Below are 17,767 nucleotides of genomic sequence, written 5' to 3' on the forward strand. Positions count from 1 at the left end.
CTTTAATGGGAATGAAATTATTCCTTAGTGTGCATTTAAAATTCTATTGAAAGCAATTTAAAAAATTAAACCTCCCCTCTTAGAGGTAGCAGGTACAGTTCAGAACAGATGAGAAGGAAAAGTGACAGTGACATTTCCGCATTGTTCAGAGACGACAGAAAGGTCAACAAACAGAAACAGAACCCTCAACCCAACCTGCATTATATCCCTGGAACGTTCTCTGTGTGTCTCTTATTTAAGTTCTTTAAACGCATTTTTCTTGAAACTGACCGTATCCCTTTTGGGGATGAGGGGAGGAGAGTGAGGAAGGAGGTGGAGGAGGGGAAGGTCTGAGCAAAGGATTCTTTCGGCATCAGAGTCCCCTTGAGGCCTTGGGGAGGCCGAGTCACAGGGAGCTCCTTGCACCAGTGATCTACGTCTTGCCAGTGGTTTACAACCGCTCTTTAAAAATACTTTCCCTTTGGGACGGCCCCCAGCTTCTTCCTGCCACCCGCACCCCTCCACCCCCCACCCCAACGGCCCCAGGCAAAGAAATGCCTCGGCTTTGCTGGTAGGTTTTAGAGTAAACAGCACGCACGGAGGATTACAATCGACCCGAGGCGAATTCGACCCTTTCCCTCTGCCGCCCTCAAATGACCCTTGACAGAAGCCCCTGATCTCCCTTCAAATGGAAAACCCACAGACACACACACAAACAAAAAACCCTAAGTCTTCCCTTCGGTTGCTACCCGCAATGACGTTTCCCCCTCGGGTCCCGCCCCTCAGGGGGCTTGGAATTTTGGGATTGGCCGAGAGGCTTTGGCGACAAGGCCCCGATTGGGCGACGAGGCACTGACTGACAGCGGGGGTGGCCGCCGCGCCCTCCCTCCCTGGTGTGCGAATGTGTGTGTGCGGTGTTATGCCGGACAAGAGAGAGGCGACCGCGGCGGCGGAGGCTCTGTTTATTGTCCCTTTCGGTGTGTAGATGTGAAGAAGTCGAGGCTGCAGGGCGCCCGACGAAGAAAGCTTTTGAGGCAGCTGCAGCAGCGGCGGCGGCGGGCGGCGTCTCCGGCACCCGGAGCAGCCGGCCGTCGCGGAGCGTGAGGAAGGACAAGGCGCCTCTGCGTCCCCGCCACGTCCGGACGCCCCGGGCTCCCCGGCTGGGCTCGCCGCTCGTACCTCGGGACCTCAGCCCCGCTTGCTGAGGCGCCCGCAGGCGGGCAAGGAGGCACCGCTGCCACTTAGCTGCCGCCGGCGTCCTCCCGCTTCCTCCTCCACCTCTGCCTCAGCGGTCGCGCTAGGCCCGGGCGACGCGGCCGCCGCGCCTCGAGTTTGAGGGCGGCGGGCGGCGCGGCCTCCTCGGTGGGCTCGGCCGGACGTCCGTCCCGGGTCTCGGCGATGGGGCGCTGGGGGCGGCGCCGCTAGGAGCACAGCGAGCGGAGCGGTCGGTGCGCAGCAGCGGGGCCGGGTGGCCCGCAGGGAGGCGGGAGCGGCGGCTGGGGCCTCGGGGCCTGTGATCGGAGGCACCGCCATGGCCAAGGCGAGCGGCGGCGGCGCGGGAGCCGGCGGCAACGGGGCACTGACCTGGGTGGTGAGTGGCGGGCGGCTGAGGATGGGGGTCCCGGACGCGGCATTGTTCCCGGCCCGCTGCGGGGCAGGAATTCCGCCGGGCCGGCCGGGGTGGGGGTGGGGGAAAGAGGGAAATCCGGTCCCAGAACGCGCGCCCCGTCGGGCTTCTTGCAGCCGAACCCCCCGCTCCCCGCCCCTTTTCTTTCTTCTCTGTACCTCTATGGAGGCTCCAGCTGCAGGAGCGTAACGTGCACTTGAAACTTTGGGGGACAAGCCATGAGCATGACATGGAGCCCCCGCTTCATCTTTTTTTTTTCCTATTTCCCAGACTCTTCCAGGGCAGTCGGGAATGAGAGGATGGATATGGCAATAATGCCTGTGTGTCTGTGTGGGTCAGCACTTTCTCTGAATGTGACTTAGGAAAATTCCGGAGGAAAATGTGTGTGTTGCAAATGCAACCGTTTCTGATTCTCTAATCTCAAAGAAGGCTGGGTTTGGTGGGGAATATGTCTACAGCAATTGAACACTTCAGCTCGGAGAGTCTCGTTCGATTGAAAGCGCGTTCAGAAGGGCTGTTTCACGGCAGCAATTAATATACTGTGGGTCGTACATCTGTCAGGGCGGGAGTGTTAAAAGAAGCGCTCACCTGCGTCAGCGTCGCAGGTGAGACGGGGTGGGGACTGAAGTGATTCGTCCTGGAGTTAAAGGATTTCGGCGCTCAGTTCCTGTCGGGACGTAGTGGAGGGAAGACCTGGAGAGAGATCTAATTCCCACGGCAGATCGATAATTCATTGGCGTTTCACTTGCTCAGCATCGAGTTCAGACCAGGGTCATTTCCTACACTAAAAAAGCCCAGCTCAGACAACTGCATGGGTATCCAGAAGAAAAATTTTTAAAAAAATGTTATTTTTTCCAGGGACTTTTGATAGACCCTCTTTTTTTCAAAACACCCAAGGAAACTTTCATATTGACATTTATATAATTTATTTTTTTTCATTTTCTTTTGTTTGAGCAGGCGAGGTTTAGGTGAACTGAGTGACTCTTCTGTCGTATTGACAAGTAGCCCCTGTGAAAAGAATGTTGCTGCTAGCAGGAAAATATTTTAACCATTTAAAATCAAACTTCTGAAAGTGGAGTTAGTTTGCCAGATGGTTCTCATTCACTATTTGGAAGTGTTGAGGCCTGATCAGTGTTTTCTCTGAGGACCTTTGATTCTATAATGGTAAACATGTTGCTCCAAGATTGAAATAGTTGGCTTCAACATTTGATAGCAATATTTTAATTTACTCTTACTTAACTTTGTAGGTAACTAAATGGCCACCTTTTCTTTCAAGCTCAACAGAAAACTTTCATTTTTATAAGAAATTTTGTGAAATTTAGAGGATGTCATTCAATATCAGAAAAATTCATTTGAAACTAAAATTGACTGATTAAAAATTTTTTTGTTATAAAACTAATATGGGAAATACAGTAAAATAGGGAGAAGAAAAGGTCACTTAGTCTTTTAGTTATTGATTATATTCTCTTGTTGAATTAGTTTATTGAAAAGATTATTTCCCTGTAAATCCACTCTATGATGCTTATTTAAATTTAAGTCAGATTATCTGAGCATCTTTATGTCCATAATATACACCATTGATCATACAGTAGTTCAATTTTATGGGAGACAATAGAGTGAGGTGATTATGAGCATGGACTTTGATGTGTGATTGATGTATTAATAGATTCAGATCCTGTCTCCAACACTTATAGTCAGTGGAACTTTGCACAAACAAGAGACCTAATCTTTCTAAGCCTGTTTTCTTATCTGTAAAATAAGGTTGCATTGAAAATTAAGTGAGATAACATACATAGCATAGTGCTGGGCTTAATAAAATGTTTTTACTGGTGAAATTCAAGAAATGCACACTCAGAATAATAAAGTTGCCTTGCATAAAATATCTTTAAGCCAGGGTGAAGGCAAATTATTCACTTGGAAGAAGAGTTCAGGGATTTGTTGCATTGGTCATCCATTTATGAAGAGGGGTAACTTTGCTTTATTGAAACTGGTGTTATGTTGCCACCTGCTTGTGGGTAACAGGAAGAATTAAAAATGGAATTAATCCCCTATATCATTACTCTTTTGGGGTTGGGTGGGTAATGCCATGTGTTGCTTGTATTAACTTCTGTTGGGATGCATGACAGCATGTATTGTTAACTTTGATACTGCATGAAAGTTTATATTTCAATATCTGAAACCACAAAGCAAAGTGGTTTAAGATTGGTATTAACTTATTTTAGTAGTGTTATATAATTTGTGTTGGATTTGCAGTATCTAAAATTTTTAAAAAGTGGAAAATATAAATATAGTAAAATCATTCAGTTAAAATTGACAGCAGTTATGAAGCCTTCTCTGAAGCAAACAGTTTCTTGCATTAACTTTTAGTTTGTAAAGCTTTGATTCTATTTCATTGCAGTCTTTTGTCATCTTTAAGTGGCTGTAAAAAATAAATTTGCGGAAATATGAGAGTACAGTTAACCACTACCTGAATAGTGATCTTTTCCCCCCAGTAATACTCTCATTTGGTGGGTTAAAAAATATTGTAATAGAAAATATTAAGTATATAAAAAAGTGGTGGCCAGAAAACTATAAACACTCTCCCTCTATTTATCAAGTTTCAACAATTATCAACAAAGGACACCCACCCTTCCCCTTTTTGTTATTTTGAAGCAAAGCAAATCCTAGAATTGTATCACTTCATCTGTAAATATTTCAGTATCTATTTCTAAAATAAATCTATTTTTTTAAATATAAAACCACAATTAACATTGTATTTTAAAAGTAAAATTTAATGAAATATAAAACAATTTTTTTTACTGCAAATATTTCTAATTCAGGATATATAACTATACATTTAAATATTGTTTAAAGATTTAAGAACCTTGCTTTAGTGGCTCATTATTGCAAGTCAACTAAACTACTCAGTCAGATTTTCAACCCAATTCTTTCATAAATTATGTGCCTTCCCAATTGATATATATTTTGTATAGTCCTTGTAGTTAGCTTTATCTCTTCACGGTCTTCTGCATGTCATGTTCATTTTTGTCACTTTGACTTCGCATGCTTTTCATCCATCAGGAATTCCTCTTTTTCCTATTTACCAGTTTAAATCTTAATTACTCTTCAGGGGTAGTTCAGTGTCTCACCAACCTCTTATCCTCCAAGTTTATACTCATCTTTTTCTGTTACTCTTATGGATCATAAAACAAATGTTTCTTTTTAATGTAACTTTCATGGGTGATAATTTTGTCTTAACAATTAGATTATAAACTCCTGTAGTCAGAGACCATGTATTTTTCTTGTTTGTATCCTTTATAGTGTTTAGCAAAGAGGGGGAATATCTAATCCAACTTCAGTTATTGTTAACAAAAAAATTGTATAATTAACATACTAACTTCTTGAGCATTCTTCTGTAATCATAAGGACAAGTAAGTGGTCAGGTAGCAATGTTCTTTAGATACATTCTCAAATATTTAGAAACAATGTTTATAAACTCTGCTAACTTTTGTGAATAGAAGTATGTTTCAGATCTATTCAATACTTAGGTGGTGGCAACAGTTGCATTTTACAAAGTATGTTTTTTAAAAACAGGCCTCCTTTTTTCTTTTTAATCTTAATACAAATAGAACCCCATTTTAAAGAAAAGGTGAGATCAGTGTAATCATTGCTATTTGACAAGTAGGAAACAGGTCGAGAAATTAGATAAACTGTTGGGACGTGGCTAAGGCAAAGGCTGGATTTCAACCAGGCTTATGTTCTTAACCATCATTTATACTGTCCCACAATTTGGAAACATTAAAAACCAAAACAACTCATTTTTTATGCCCTGATAATGACAGGATAAAGAAAGCTTTCTGGGATACACCTATATCACTTTGTACTAACCTTTCGCGTTTATACAATGATCTAGGGAGTACATTTCTTTTTCAAAGTGTATCAATTTTGTATAGCATAATGCTCTAAGAATATAGGCTATGCAATTAGATCATCTGGTGTCATAATTCAGCTTCTTCAAGCACCAGCCTTGTTAGCTTTTGGAAAACACTTAACTTCTCCAACCTCAGTTTCCTTATCTGTAAAAAGTGAATTATAATAATAGTGTCTGCTTCATGGAGCTCTTATGAGGATTAATTGAGATTATTCAAATAATTCCTATAATGCTGTGTTTCCCCCAAAATAAGACTGAGCCTGGCAATCAGCTCTAATGCGTCTTTTGGAGCAAAAATTAATATAAGACCTGGTCTTATTTTACGATAATATAAGACCAGGTCTTATATTAATTTTTGCTCCAAAAGACACATTAGAGCTGATTGGCTAGATCTTGTTTTCTGGGAAACAGGGTGCTTGGTATGCTTGGTAAGCTCTCCGATTGCTGTATACACACACACACACACACACACACACACACACACACACACACACACGTTTTCCTCTTCTTTTTTAAAATCCAGTGATAATTATTTTCATTTGTTTCAGAAGTAGTACCTTTTTATACTGAGCAATAATCACCACAGTAAGTCTTTTGTTAGATTGGTGCAAAAGTAATGTGGTTTAAAAGGTTAAAAATAATTGCAAAAACCGCAATCACTTTTGCACCAACCTAATATATCACATCCATACCACACAGTTACATTTTATTCTTGTAATGTGAACTTTTAAGATCTACTCTCTTAACAACTTACAAATATACAATGCAATATTATGAAGTGTAGTCACCATGCTGTACATTATACCTCCAGGACTTACTCATTTTATAACTGGAAGTTTGTACCTTTTGACCACCTTCACCCTTTTCCCCCTCCCCCACCTCTGGCACCTACCAGTCTCTTCTCTGTATCTATGGGTTAGTTTTTTGTTTTGTTTTAGATTCCTCATATAAGTGAGATCATATATTATCTGCCTTTCTCAGACTTATTTCACTTAGCATAATGACCTCAAGGTCCGTTTATATTGTCACAAAGGGCAAGACTTCATTATTTTTAATGGCTGAATAATATTCCTCTGTGTGTGTATGCGCGTCTCATTTTCTTTATCCATTTATCTATTGATGGACACTTGAGGTTGCTTCCATCTCTTGACTATTGTAAATAATGCTGTAGTAAGTAGGGATTACATATTTTTTGAGTCAGTGTTTTTATTTTCTTCAGGTTAATACCCAGAAGTAAAATTTCTGGATCACATGGTAGTTCTATTTTTAATTTTTTGAATAATCCTCGTACCATTATTCATAACGGCTGCACCAGTTTACCTTCCCACCAACAGCACACAAGGATTCTCTTTTCGCGACATCCTCACCAACACTTATTTCTTGTGTTTTTGAGAGTCGCCTTCTGAAGGTGTGAGGTGATATTTCATTGTGGTTTTGCTTTGCATTTCCTTCATGATTAGTGATGTTGAGCACCTTTTCATGTACCTGTTGGCCGTTTGTATGTCTTTGAAAAATATCTATTCAGATTCTCTATCCATTTTTTAAATTGGATTGTTTGTTTTTTTTGCTATTGAATTGTATTAGCCTTTATGTATTTTGGATATTACCCCCTTGTCATATACATGATTTGCAAATATTTTCTCCTTTGATAGGTTGCCCTTTCATTTTGTTGATGGTTTCCTTTGCTGTGCAGAAGCTTTTTTGTTTGATTTAGTCCTACTTGTTTATTTTTGTTTTTGTTGCCTTTGCTTTTGGTGTAATATCCTAAAAATCCTCACCAAGACCCATGTCGAGGAGCTTACCACCTATGTTTTATGAGTTTTATGTCTTACATTCAAGTCTTTTAATCCCTTTGGAGTTGAGTTTTGTTTGATTTCTGTCAAAAAATGCCATTGAGATTTTGATAGGGATTGCAATCTGTAGATTGCTTTGGATAGTATGGAAATTTTAACAATGTTAATTCTTCCAATCCATGAGCATGGAAAATCTTTCCATTTATTTATGTCTTCAGTTTCTTTTACCATTGTCTTGTAATTTTCAGCATACAGGTCTTGTCCTCCTGGGTTAAATTTATTAATAGCTATTTTATTCTTTTTGATGCAGGTGTAAATTGAATTGTTTTCTTAATTTTTTTCTGATAGTTTGTTATTAGTGTATAGAAACTCAACAGATTTTTGTATATTAAGTTTGTATCCTGCAACTTTACTGAATCTGTTTATTCTAATAGTTTTTGGTGGTGTCTTTAGGGCTTTCTATATATCATACCATCTGCAAATAGTGACAGTTTTGCTTCTTTCAGATTTGGATGCCTTCTAGAGAAAGAGTGTTTTTTTTAATTTTCACAGTTGACATTTGAGCATTTCCTATGATCTTAAGTATCCCTCATCTTTCCTACCTCCCCTTGTCCCTCTCTTTGGGAGGACATTTCAGGAGGCGCATAGATGGGAAACAAATTGTGGTTTTTGTTTTTCATTAATGGTGGGTAGATAGCATGACCTTCTCCGTTGTTACATGGGTGAAATATGGCTAAAATAGACGTTAAGCATGGCAGCCTTGAGGGGAAAAAAAAGGGTTGGAGATGTTACAAAAGGGTAATGTGAAGTCAGGGGATCCTATAGGAGACAGGAGAAGAGACTTGTTCCTAAAGCTTTTGCTAGTTTCACTCTTGTTTGCCTGGTGATGGTGAGATTTTCTGTGTTGATTCTGTGAACGAGTGGCTCAGTTCCTTTTTAGCACCAACTGGCAGTCATCTCCTTTCTCCTCTTTGGCAGCAATTCACTCTCCCACAGAAAAACAGGAACTGTGGATGGTTGCCCCAAATTGCTATATCTTAGGTGACAACTCTGCAAGAAGAATCTTTGTTTATACAAAATGATCTTGGTACATACTCATTCTAAAATAAGGAGTTTGTTTTACTGGAATGTTTTTCTTTTTTGGTGGTTGAAAAGTATTTTTTTTTTCATCTGGTGGTTGAGAAGTATTCATAAAGGTTGAGGCTTGGATAAGTATGAAATCTATATTCTTTTCCTAGGGGTTAGCAGTAGTGTAGAAGTACATAAAATAGATTAATATTTTAAAATAAATTTTGTGTATTTGGTGATTTTCTTATAATTTAAAAATCCCCAATAATGCATTGTTTAATTTGTCAACAAGTGTGGCAATATGTTTTAAACATATTGTTTTCTAATTATGTTATTTCTAGAGAAAATTATAGATAGTAATCTGATAAAGCTAACTACATTGCAAATGTTTTCTGATTTTTGAGACATTATCCAAGCAAGAAGACAACTTTTTGTACTTGATAGGAATCTGATAGGTGCAAGCCAAACATTCCTTATTCTTGCCTCCATTTGGGAGGAGGAGGTGGAGATTGGTAGTAAAGAGATGTGGAAAAAGTTGTAAATGTTTGAAAAAGGAGTGAGGTAGCGTTTTACCCGTTTTCCATACCTGTGTGTAAGGTTTCCAGGGAGAGAGGCGTGTTCTCTGCTGCTCTTAAGAAATCTTCAGACCATGGGAATTTGAACTTGGGATCCTTATCTGCTTGCTGTAGGAATGGCTAGAATTAGGACTGGCAGAGAAGCTGGAATCATAGAGTACCACAGTAATGGGCACCTATCGCTGACATATAAAGAAGTTATTGACATGAGCTACAAAAGTGTAAAATCTGAGATTTCATAAACCGTGCTTAGTGTTGTCAGCCATATCAGTGTATACTAACTACATAGGTTACTATTTTATGTAGGTTACTTTGGCCCACTCTTTACTATAATCTTCAGTAGCTTAATGGTAGGGAACTTACATCTGGAAGTTTTGGGGACCTCTGCAACCAGCCACGTTCAGTCATTGTGAACCCATAATAGAACTCACATTCATTGTGTACTTTTGTGGACTACAAAAATTAACTTAGTATCTTACAGAATTGGGAAATGTTTATATTTCTGGATTGAATAGATGAAGGCTGTTCTAGCTAGTATACGTACGTTTTGGGCTCAGTCAAAACTGCAGTTTCACACAGTGTTATAAAAATAACTAGGCTGTCGGTAAATAGACTGTTCTCTTAGGACTTAAAAATTAGTGAACCTGAAAGATAATTTTTGTCATTAAAAAGAAAACCTATTTCGTGTGTCCATATACATTTTAGTTTACCCCTTGGTAGGTTATTTAAATTTGATTTTTTGGTTAATTTTAGACTCTTTTTGATCAGAACAATGCTGTAAAAAAAGAAGAGTCAGAGGCTGCAAGCAGAAATGATTCTTCAAAGAAGATGTCTGTTGAGAGAGTGTATCAGAAAAAGACACAACTTGAACACATTCTCCTTCGTCCTGATACATACATTGGGTCAGTGGAGCCATTGACACAGGTAATTATTTTTAAATTTTATTGAAATTAAATGTGTATTTTATATCTATTTTTTAATAAAAATTTTGTGATTATATGCTTTGTAAGTACATAATTTTTTTCTTTCTGTGGGCATAAGCAAAATAGGGAGAGGAACCTAAGAGAGATAGAAATGTCTTCATTTCTTGTTAGAGATTAAAAAACCAAAACAAAACTAGGAGATAAAAAATTATCAGAGGTAAAAAGTATAGAGGATATGCACTTTTAACACAGTGCTTATGTTCATGAATGCTGTGGTTTACTTTAAATTCTAGAATTTATACATACACACTAATTATTATTTAACACTTACTATGGACTTGGCTTACACATATTTCTTGTTTGATTCTAACAATTTTGGGAAGTAGGTACTGTTACGTCCATTTTATAGATTGGGAAACTGAAGTTTAAATAAATTTAACTTGCTCAGATCTCTCAGCTAGTAAGAGCTGAGATTCAAAGCTGGTCTCTGACTCCAAAGTCATGCTGTGTTCATATTATTTTACTCTGTGTTCCTATACAGTAGAAAAATACACAGCTTGAAATAAAGATGTCAAGTAAACATAAGATACTTTTTTGTTTTTTTCATATTTTATTTGAATACTGTTTCTAACAATTCAAGAATTGTTGCATTATATTAAAGCTGAGTTTATGTATGAATAAGAACATGGACAATACAAAATGCACAATTTCTCAATATTGAGCTTATTTAAATTGAATATGAATACAGTGAGATTGTGACTGAAGTATATGTTCTTTTACTTGAAGGTCTAAGTATTTAAATGACAGATGTGGGTTTATACTGTGTAAAACTGATGGTAAACACTTTTTTACCACATGAGTCCTTTTGAATTTTTCTCTCAATGCAGCTAATGTGGGTGTATGATGAAGATGTAGGAATGAATTGCAGAGAGGTTACTTTTGTGCCAGGTTTATACAAGATCTTTGATGAAATCTTGGGTGAGTACTTGCTTAAGAGTTAATGCAGTTAATGCATCTGTTCCTGTTGATGTCATTATAATGTGTATGTGTGTATATATATATATATATATATATATATATATACACACACATACATATATATATGAGCAGATTTACAGTGTAAATTTTAAAGGCATATCTCTGGCATTTATATTGACTATAAATGTTCTCCAGAAAATTATATAACTTGTAGTATTTTCATATCTGTGCTTCATATCTTTGTGTTTTAATTGTTCATTTGTGAAATGAATGTGTTGTATTTGATTAGTAATCCCAAAGTTGGCCAGTAGTCCTGTATATGCAATCATCTGGGAGTTGCTTGTATCCCAGTCACCTGGGGGAGCATGTTACAGGGCCTGAGCCTTGCAGATTCAATGAGTTTGAGGTGAGACATGTAAAATGGTGTTTTTCACCAACAAATCAGGCATTTCTGTTGAGCTGTCAGGTTTGACAACCACTGTTCTAAATGATCTCTCTACAAATCACATGATTAATTAAATCACGATGAAGTTCGAATGCCTAATTGACTCCTAGGGAATGCTTGCACTTAGAAATGTTTTTAGCTAAGAACCTGAGACTGCACTGCCACCTCATCAATGCCACTTGAGGTTTCTTAGACAGCAAAGTTGTGTTGGTCTTTGGAAAAAGGATAGGAGAGTAAAACCACTTACTTATATTTTGCACCTTTCACTCTTGCTTCCCAACTATCCACCCAGTTTTACTTTTAGGTTACATAGTGTTTGTCAGGAACGTATTCCTTCTATGATTCAGTTTAATTTTAAAACTAGTTTGTGTTTAAATTTGACTGACGCAGTTAATGTATACAAATATATTTACAGTTATAGTGCATAGGATTTAGAGATTTCTAAGGATGCTAAAGACTGCCTTTGTAATTCAAAAATAACTGATTGGTTTCAGCTCAATCTGTCAATAAAATCACTAATTTATTGAAGGAGATCAAGAGAAAGTAGTTATTTGTTACCAAGATAAAATATAATTAAATCCAATTTTTTTCTTTTAGACCTGAAATAGGGAGTTATAAACTGCGGATGCTTGTTCTTATTTAATTTGTTTTTATATATCACAAGGTCCCCCCTCACCTTGTTTTGTGGTAGAAGACATGACGGTAATTTGGTGTGATATAAAAATTAAGAATATTATTTGGAAAATAAGATTTTGTATTAGAAGTTAGCAGTAACTATTTTCATTGAGTATTACCATATGCAAATATTTATATTAAGTAGTGATACAGTGCAGTTGTGTCCATCTATTTATGTAACTACATATTTGATCACTCATTGAAATACTTAATTTTGTAGTTAATGCAGCTGACAATAAACAGAGGGATAAGAACATGACCTGTATTAAAGTTTCTATTGATCCGTAAGTATATTTTGTTTAATTTTTTATACTAAGTTATTTTATTCAGATAGTCCCTAACTAAGGAATTCTCCTCAAATGAATAATGTATACAGTTAGTACCGCTTTGCGTCCTTGTTGCTTGAGCCCTTGTTATTTTTGCCTCTTAATAGCCAGAATACTATAGTCTTACAGTTTCCTCTCTCATTCATGATCTTTTTCCCCAAAGCACTTTCTTATGTGAGCCTTTGGAGACCATTTTTCTTCCTCTTTGATGCCATGGATGCTGTTTCCGCTGCTAGAGTAATCACTTGATTTTTGTCTTAACTGTGCTTTGAGACTCAAAGCTATAGGCTATTTCCAGTACTGTTCAACTTACATTATGGGTTAAATTTATTTTTCATGACTGGCATTTGAGCTTTTCCATTATTACAATATCATTTGTAAATTAGCAACTGCTAATATTATAAGATATTATATCAGGTGCTCAGCTAACTAGATCTCATGATGGTGATTGTCTTCAGGACTGAGGCAGAGTGAAAATAAAGTTGTAAGTTAGAAATATAGTTGTTACATTTATCCTGTTTTCATTAGCATGCCTTTTGTAAAATATTACATTACATTTATCCTTTGTAATTTGATTAGTAGATCAGCATGATTTTAAGGTTTTTCTCTAACATGAAAATAAATACTTAATAAATTGTAGGTTTTAAGCCCAACATAGGAACTATTTGGAAGTCTAAAACTATAGTGTAATACATGGCCCTTATTCCTAAGGCCCACCATTTTTACCTCTGGAGATAGGGCACACAGTGAAAGTACCATAGGCAATTTGAAACTGTTAAATACTTAAATATTTAGCTGTGTATCCTGTAGATAGTGCTTACCCACAGATGAGATAACCTAATTATCTCCTGAGGTCCCCATTAAATAATTTAGAATTTTGCTAATCTCAATGTACGGAGGGTTGTGAAACATTGTTATAGGCTGAGTAAAAGGCTTAATGGAGAACTGAAGTCATAAACCGCCCCTCGAAGGTAGGGTAAAATTTGACTAGAGAGGGAAAAGACATTTATAGTCAAGGGAAATGCCAATAAACAAAGAAATGGAAGAATTTAGAATTAGCATGGATGAGTAATGAAACTGATCTGAGGGAAAAAATAGGATGCATGTTGCAGAATACTTATTGTTTATGACTATAAGTGGGGATATAGATACCGGCCTTGAACATGTAGTAGAGGACTTTTAAGCTTGATTTTATAGAAAAGGTAGAAGGGCTTCTATGTTCTAGAGCAAAAAAGGGTTATAAAAGGTGTGGTAAGTCCATCACTGGTAGGCAGAATATGTTTAAGGGGAGTGGCTAGCAAAAGACTACTGCAGTAATCAATATTTAAGGTAACATTAGTCTGTCTAGACTTATATACTGGCATTTGGAATGAAAGAACTGATACTGATATGAAATGAATCAAATAGGACAGACTAATAAGACTTGATGACTAATGACTAGAGAATGATCAAGAGATATGAATAAAAAAATGATATTGAAATTTGAGCTTAAGAGATTCAGAGAGTTGAACTCATTGGAGAGTGAGGGAAAGAAAAGTTGATTACTGATTTGAGGAAAAGAAAATAATGCATTAAAAGTTGTTTTTTAGTTTTATTAAAACTTTTTTGAGGTAATTAATTTCCCCTTGGATCTTTGCTTTTCATTTCGGCTTTTATAACAATATTTTTTAGTTGTAATAAATACTTTTATTAAGCGATTAAGGTATATATGTGTGAGTGAAACAGTGTCTAAGACTAATTGCGAATCAGATTGGTAGAGGATAGCTTTTTAAGCCAGTTCTCAGTGTTGGTTATGAAGCTGTGTTTCTTTGCAAATTTGGCTGTTAAATTGGTAAAGTTGTTATAGTATATACTACTCAATAAGGTATGTAAAATTTTTCATCAGGACTTGTCAATGTCAAGTTCCTATTAGCTGCAGAAGCCTCTACTCCATACCATAATTCAGGGCTAAAATGGATGGTTTTGTGGTAGGAAAACCTAAAAGACCTAAAATTGGTAAAATCTACATATTTTAAAACCATTAAAAAAAATTATGACAATGATTGTCACAATACAAGCAACCCTCTAATGTTTAGGCTGAGAATAGAATACAGTTCAGGCTGGCTGTCCTTTTTTCATCTACGCTGCTGCAGCAGTTAGGTAGGAAATAAAAATGGCAATGGCTGCTGGCTCTGCAGAGCTTTTGGTTCACAGGTGGTATCGTGGTAGAATGAAGCAGGAAGATCCTGGCTAATGTACATGAAAATAAAATGGAATCTCTGGCTGACTTCTTGTAAAAGCCTCACTGCTGTTATGGTTTTCTGGGAGATTAAGAAGAGTTTCTTTTCCTGAGAAATTTTGCAGTATTACTTGCAGATCTTAGTGATCCTAATTTGAATTATAACTCAGAGATAGAAATGTGTGTCCTCAGCAAGTAGTTTCTTGAAAGATGAGTGAGTGTTTTCCAATTGGTAATGACTGGTATTTTGATTTTAATCATTCAGATTTATTCTGGATTACTTTACTTTTTAATGGAAATTAATTAATACATATTTAAACTAAGCTCTAAATTCTGCTTATTTACAGTGAATCTAACATTATAAGCATTTGGAACAATGGGAAAGGCATTCCAGTAGTAGAACACAAAGTAGAGAAAGTTTATGTTCCTGCATTAATTTTTGGACAGCTTTTAACATCCAGTAACTATGACGATGATGAGAAAAAAGTAACAGGTAAAGTCCAAATGGCTCATCAAAATTTTTATTAAAATCTCTTACTGCTCCTATATAAAATATGACAAAAGAGAAAATCTGTATAGTTGTTGTGAGAAAAAATTATTTTCACAATTAATATCTGTAAAAAACTATCATGTATATAAGTATTGTTTTGAGTATAGTCTAACAGAGACAGTTTCAAAGCTTAACTCTGATAGTGCATTTATGTATGCTAAAACTCCTGGAACTCTAACCTGGTTGACACTGAGTTTTGAGTTACTGATGAAAGTAAGGTGTGTGATTCCTATATATGTGAGTTTTTTTTATTCCATAAACACCATGTCTTTTGGTATCAGTTAAATTACTTTTAAACTCTTCTTTTAAAGAGGATCAAGATTGAAAGTCTAACTCTATAAATAGAGTTGTAAATGTTTTGAGCAGACCAAATGTTTTCCTACTTATCTACATTACCCACGTACGTTGATAGTTTTTTGTTTTGTTTTGTTGTTTTTCAAAATCAAGGCTCTAGGAAGTGATATAGATTAAAAATTTGTAATAGAGAAGTGACTTTGATAGAAAGCTCAGATTTCACATTCACATAGACTTACTGGGTTATAAGAGATACCAAGATTAATTTTTTAAAAAATTGTGACGAAGATAATTAATCTACAGAATGCATATTTTAATTATACTACTATATGTGCTAAATCATATTGTACTTCTTTTTAAAAGAAAACAATTTATACTCTGAAATATTCAATCGATGATTGGTAAGATAATGCAGTAAGTGAAACTGTTTTGTACAGACCTGCCCTATACTAGGTTAGTTAACTACGTCCCTTTAAAGTTATTTTTATTAAACCTTCACATTTAATTGTTCTTACAGGTGGTCGCAATGGTTATGGTGCAAAACTTTGTAATATTTTCAGTACAAAGTTTACAGTAGAAACTGCTTGCAAAGAATACAAACATAGTTTTAAGCAGGTATGATAAAAATGAGTTTAATTTCTTTATTTTTTCTTTTAATACTCATGTTTTGTTGCTTTGCTAAGATAATAGAACCTTAGGGAAATTACAATGATGTCTGTGTGTGTGTGTGTGTGTGTGTGTGTGTGTGTGTGTATTTATTTATTTTAAAGTGTTAAACAAGTCACAAAGCAAAAAAGACTTCAGAATGCCTGTGAGGTTTTATATAAGCCTGACTTTCTTCCATTCCTAAAACAAAATACTTTAAGACTTTTCTTTTAATCTAGTTAAGTATTAATGACAATGTCCTGAACCTCAAAGACTAGTTGAAATGCATCCACTTAGAATGTTTGAAAAAATTCCTCATTGATTCATGGAATTCATATTTCAAAATTTTATTTTACTCTTGTTGTAAGCCTTTGAAAATAGCTTAAAATTTTAAATAAACTAAAATAATTTTTTCAGGAAAACATCATGCCTATTTATTTTTGTAAAATTCTATATGGTCATGTTAAAGAATTTGAAAAATAATTTATTAACAGTGTATAAAGTTGTGCAGTTTATTTTGTTTATTTTCAACATTAGGTTGTTATAATAGTAGTATTTAAAATTTTTTCATCTTTAATAGTATAATTTTAAAGAATTTGTTTGGTTTGTTGTGAAGCTGAAAATGGATGTAGTTGTGGTAAATGTGTTCCATGAACTGAGTCTTTATGTATTATAAAATACAAAGGCATTAAAGAAATATTTGAATATCTTTTCTTTTAAAGACATGGATGAATAATATGATGAAGACTTCTGAAGCCAAAATTAAACATTTTGATGGTGAAGATTACACATGCATAACATTCCAACCAGATCTGTCCAAATTTAAGATGGAAAAACTTGACAAGGATATTGTGGCCCTCATGACCAGAAGAGCTTATGATCTGGCTGGTTCATGCAAAGGGGTCAAGGTCATGTTTAATGGAAAGAAATTGCCTGTAAGTGTCATCTGAAATAGCTAACGCTTGGTTATTTTGTAGATGGCTTATAGTTTATAGTTAGATCTTTTTAAGCCTAATCTCTTTCTTTTAACCAGTTTGTGTAGATGATTCCATTTAAAGTGATTATTGATATATTTGGATGAAAATTTCCATCTTGCTAGCTGTTTTCACTGTATTTGTCCTTTGTTTCTTATTTCCTTTTATTCTGCCTTCTCTGGTTTTAATTAAGCAATTTCTTTTTTAATGATTCCATTTTACCACCTCTGTTTACCTGCTTAAAAAACTTTTTCAGTGGTTGTCTACGGTTTTCAAGCTCATTTGTAAATAGTTTTAGTCCACCCTCAAATAATTTATCAGTATCACTTCATATGGAGCAAAAGGACTTTATAACAGTGTATCTTCAGGATCTCCCTCCCATTTCTTGTATCATTGTCATCATACCTCTCACTTTTGCATATGCTGTTAACACCAGGAGAAGAAGAAGAAGAAAGAGAATGAGGCAGAAGAAACATTTGAAAAAAATGATGGCAGAAATTTTCCACAGTTAGTGATGTTGCTGTTAATGCGTTAAGCAGTCATTTATACTTTAGAGCAGTTAAAAGTACAATAAAGAATTATTTTTTACCTTTATTCCATTTCCAGTGCTCTTAATTTCTTGGTGTTGATTTAAGTTTCTGATCTTAATCATAGTCCTTCTGCCTGGAGTTCTTTCTTTAACATTTTTTGCAGGATAGACCTGCTGGCAATAAATTCCCTCAGTTTATTTTTGTCTGAGAGAGTCTTTATTTTCCTTCACTTTCAAAGGCTGTAGAATTTCACTGGA

The 17,767-nt window shown here is 36.1% G+C and overlaps 1 protein-coding gene across 2 annotated transcripts in view; it reads left to right on the plus strand.

Moving 5' to 3' along the window:
- Positions 1-830: 830 nt before the first annotated feature.
- Positions 831-17,767, plus strand: part of TOP2B (DNA topoisomerase II beta) — a 52,897-nt gene continuing 35,960 nt past the window's right edge. Inside the window, exons 1-7 of one of the 2 annotated variants that reach the window (XM_019745271.3) lie at positions 831-1,570; positions 9,721-9,876; positions 10,763-10,853; positions 12,194-12,257; positions 14,865-15,010; positions 15,879-15,976; positions 16,729-16,941. In XM_019745271.3, the coding sequence (XP_019600830.3) occupies positions 1,511-1,570; positions 9,721-9,876; positions 10,763-10,853; positions 12,194-12,257; positions 14,865-15,010; positions 15,879-15,976; positions 16,729-16,941 (828 nt within the window). In that variant the 5' untranslated portion in view covers positions 831-1,510. Of the gene's footprint in view, positions 1,571-9,705; positions 9,877-10,762; positions 10,854-12,193; positions 12,258-14,864; positions 15,011-15,878; positions 15,977-16,728; positions 16,942-17,767 lie in introns of both variants that reach the window. The other variant, XM_019745269.3, reaches the window with a different exon arrangement.

This window comes from Rhinolophus sinicus, chromosome 5 (genome assembly GCF_057876585.1).
Source record: "Rhinolophus sinicus isolate RSI-liver-muscle chromosome 5, RSI-T2T, whole genome shotgun sequence".
In the NCBI taxonomy this organism is placed as follows: domain Eukaryota; kingdom Metazoa; phylum Chordata; class Mammalia; order Chiroptera; family Rhinolophidae; genus Rhinolophus; species Rhinolophus sinicus.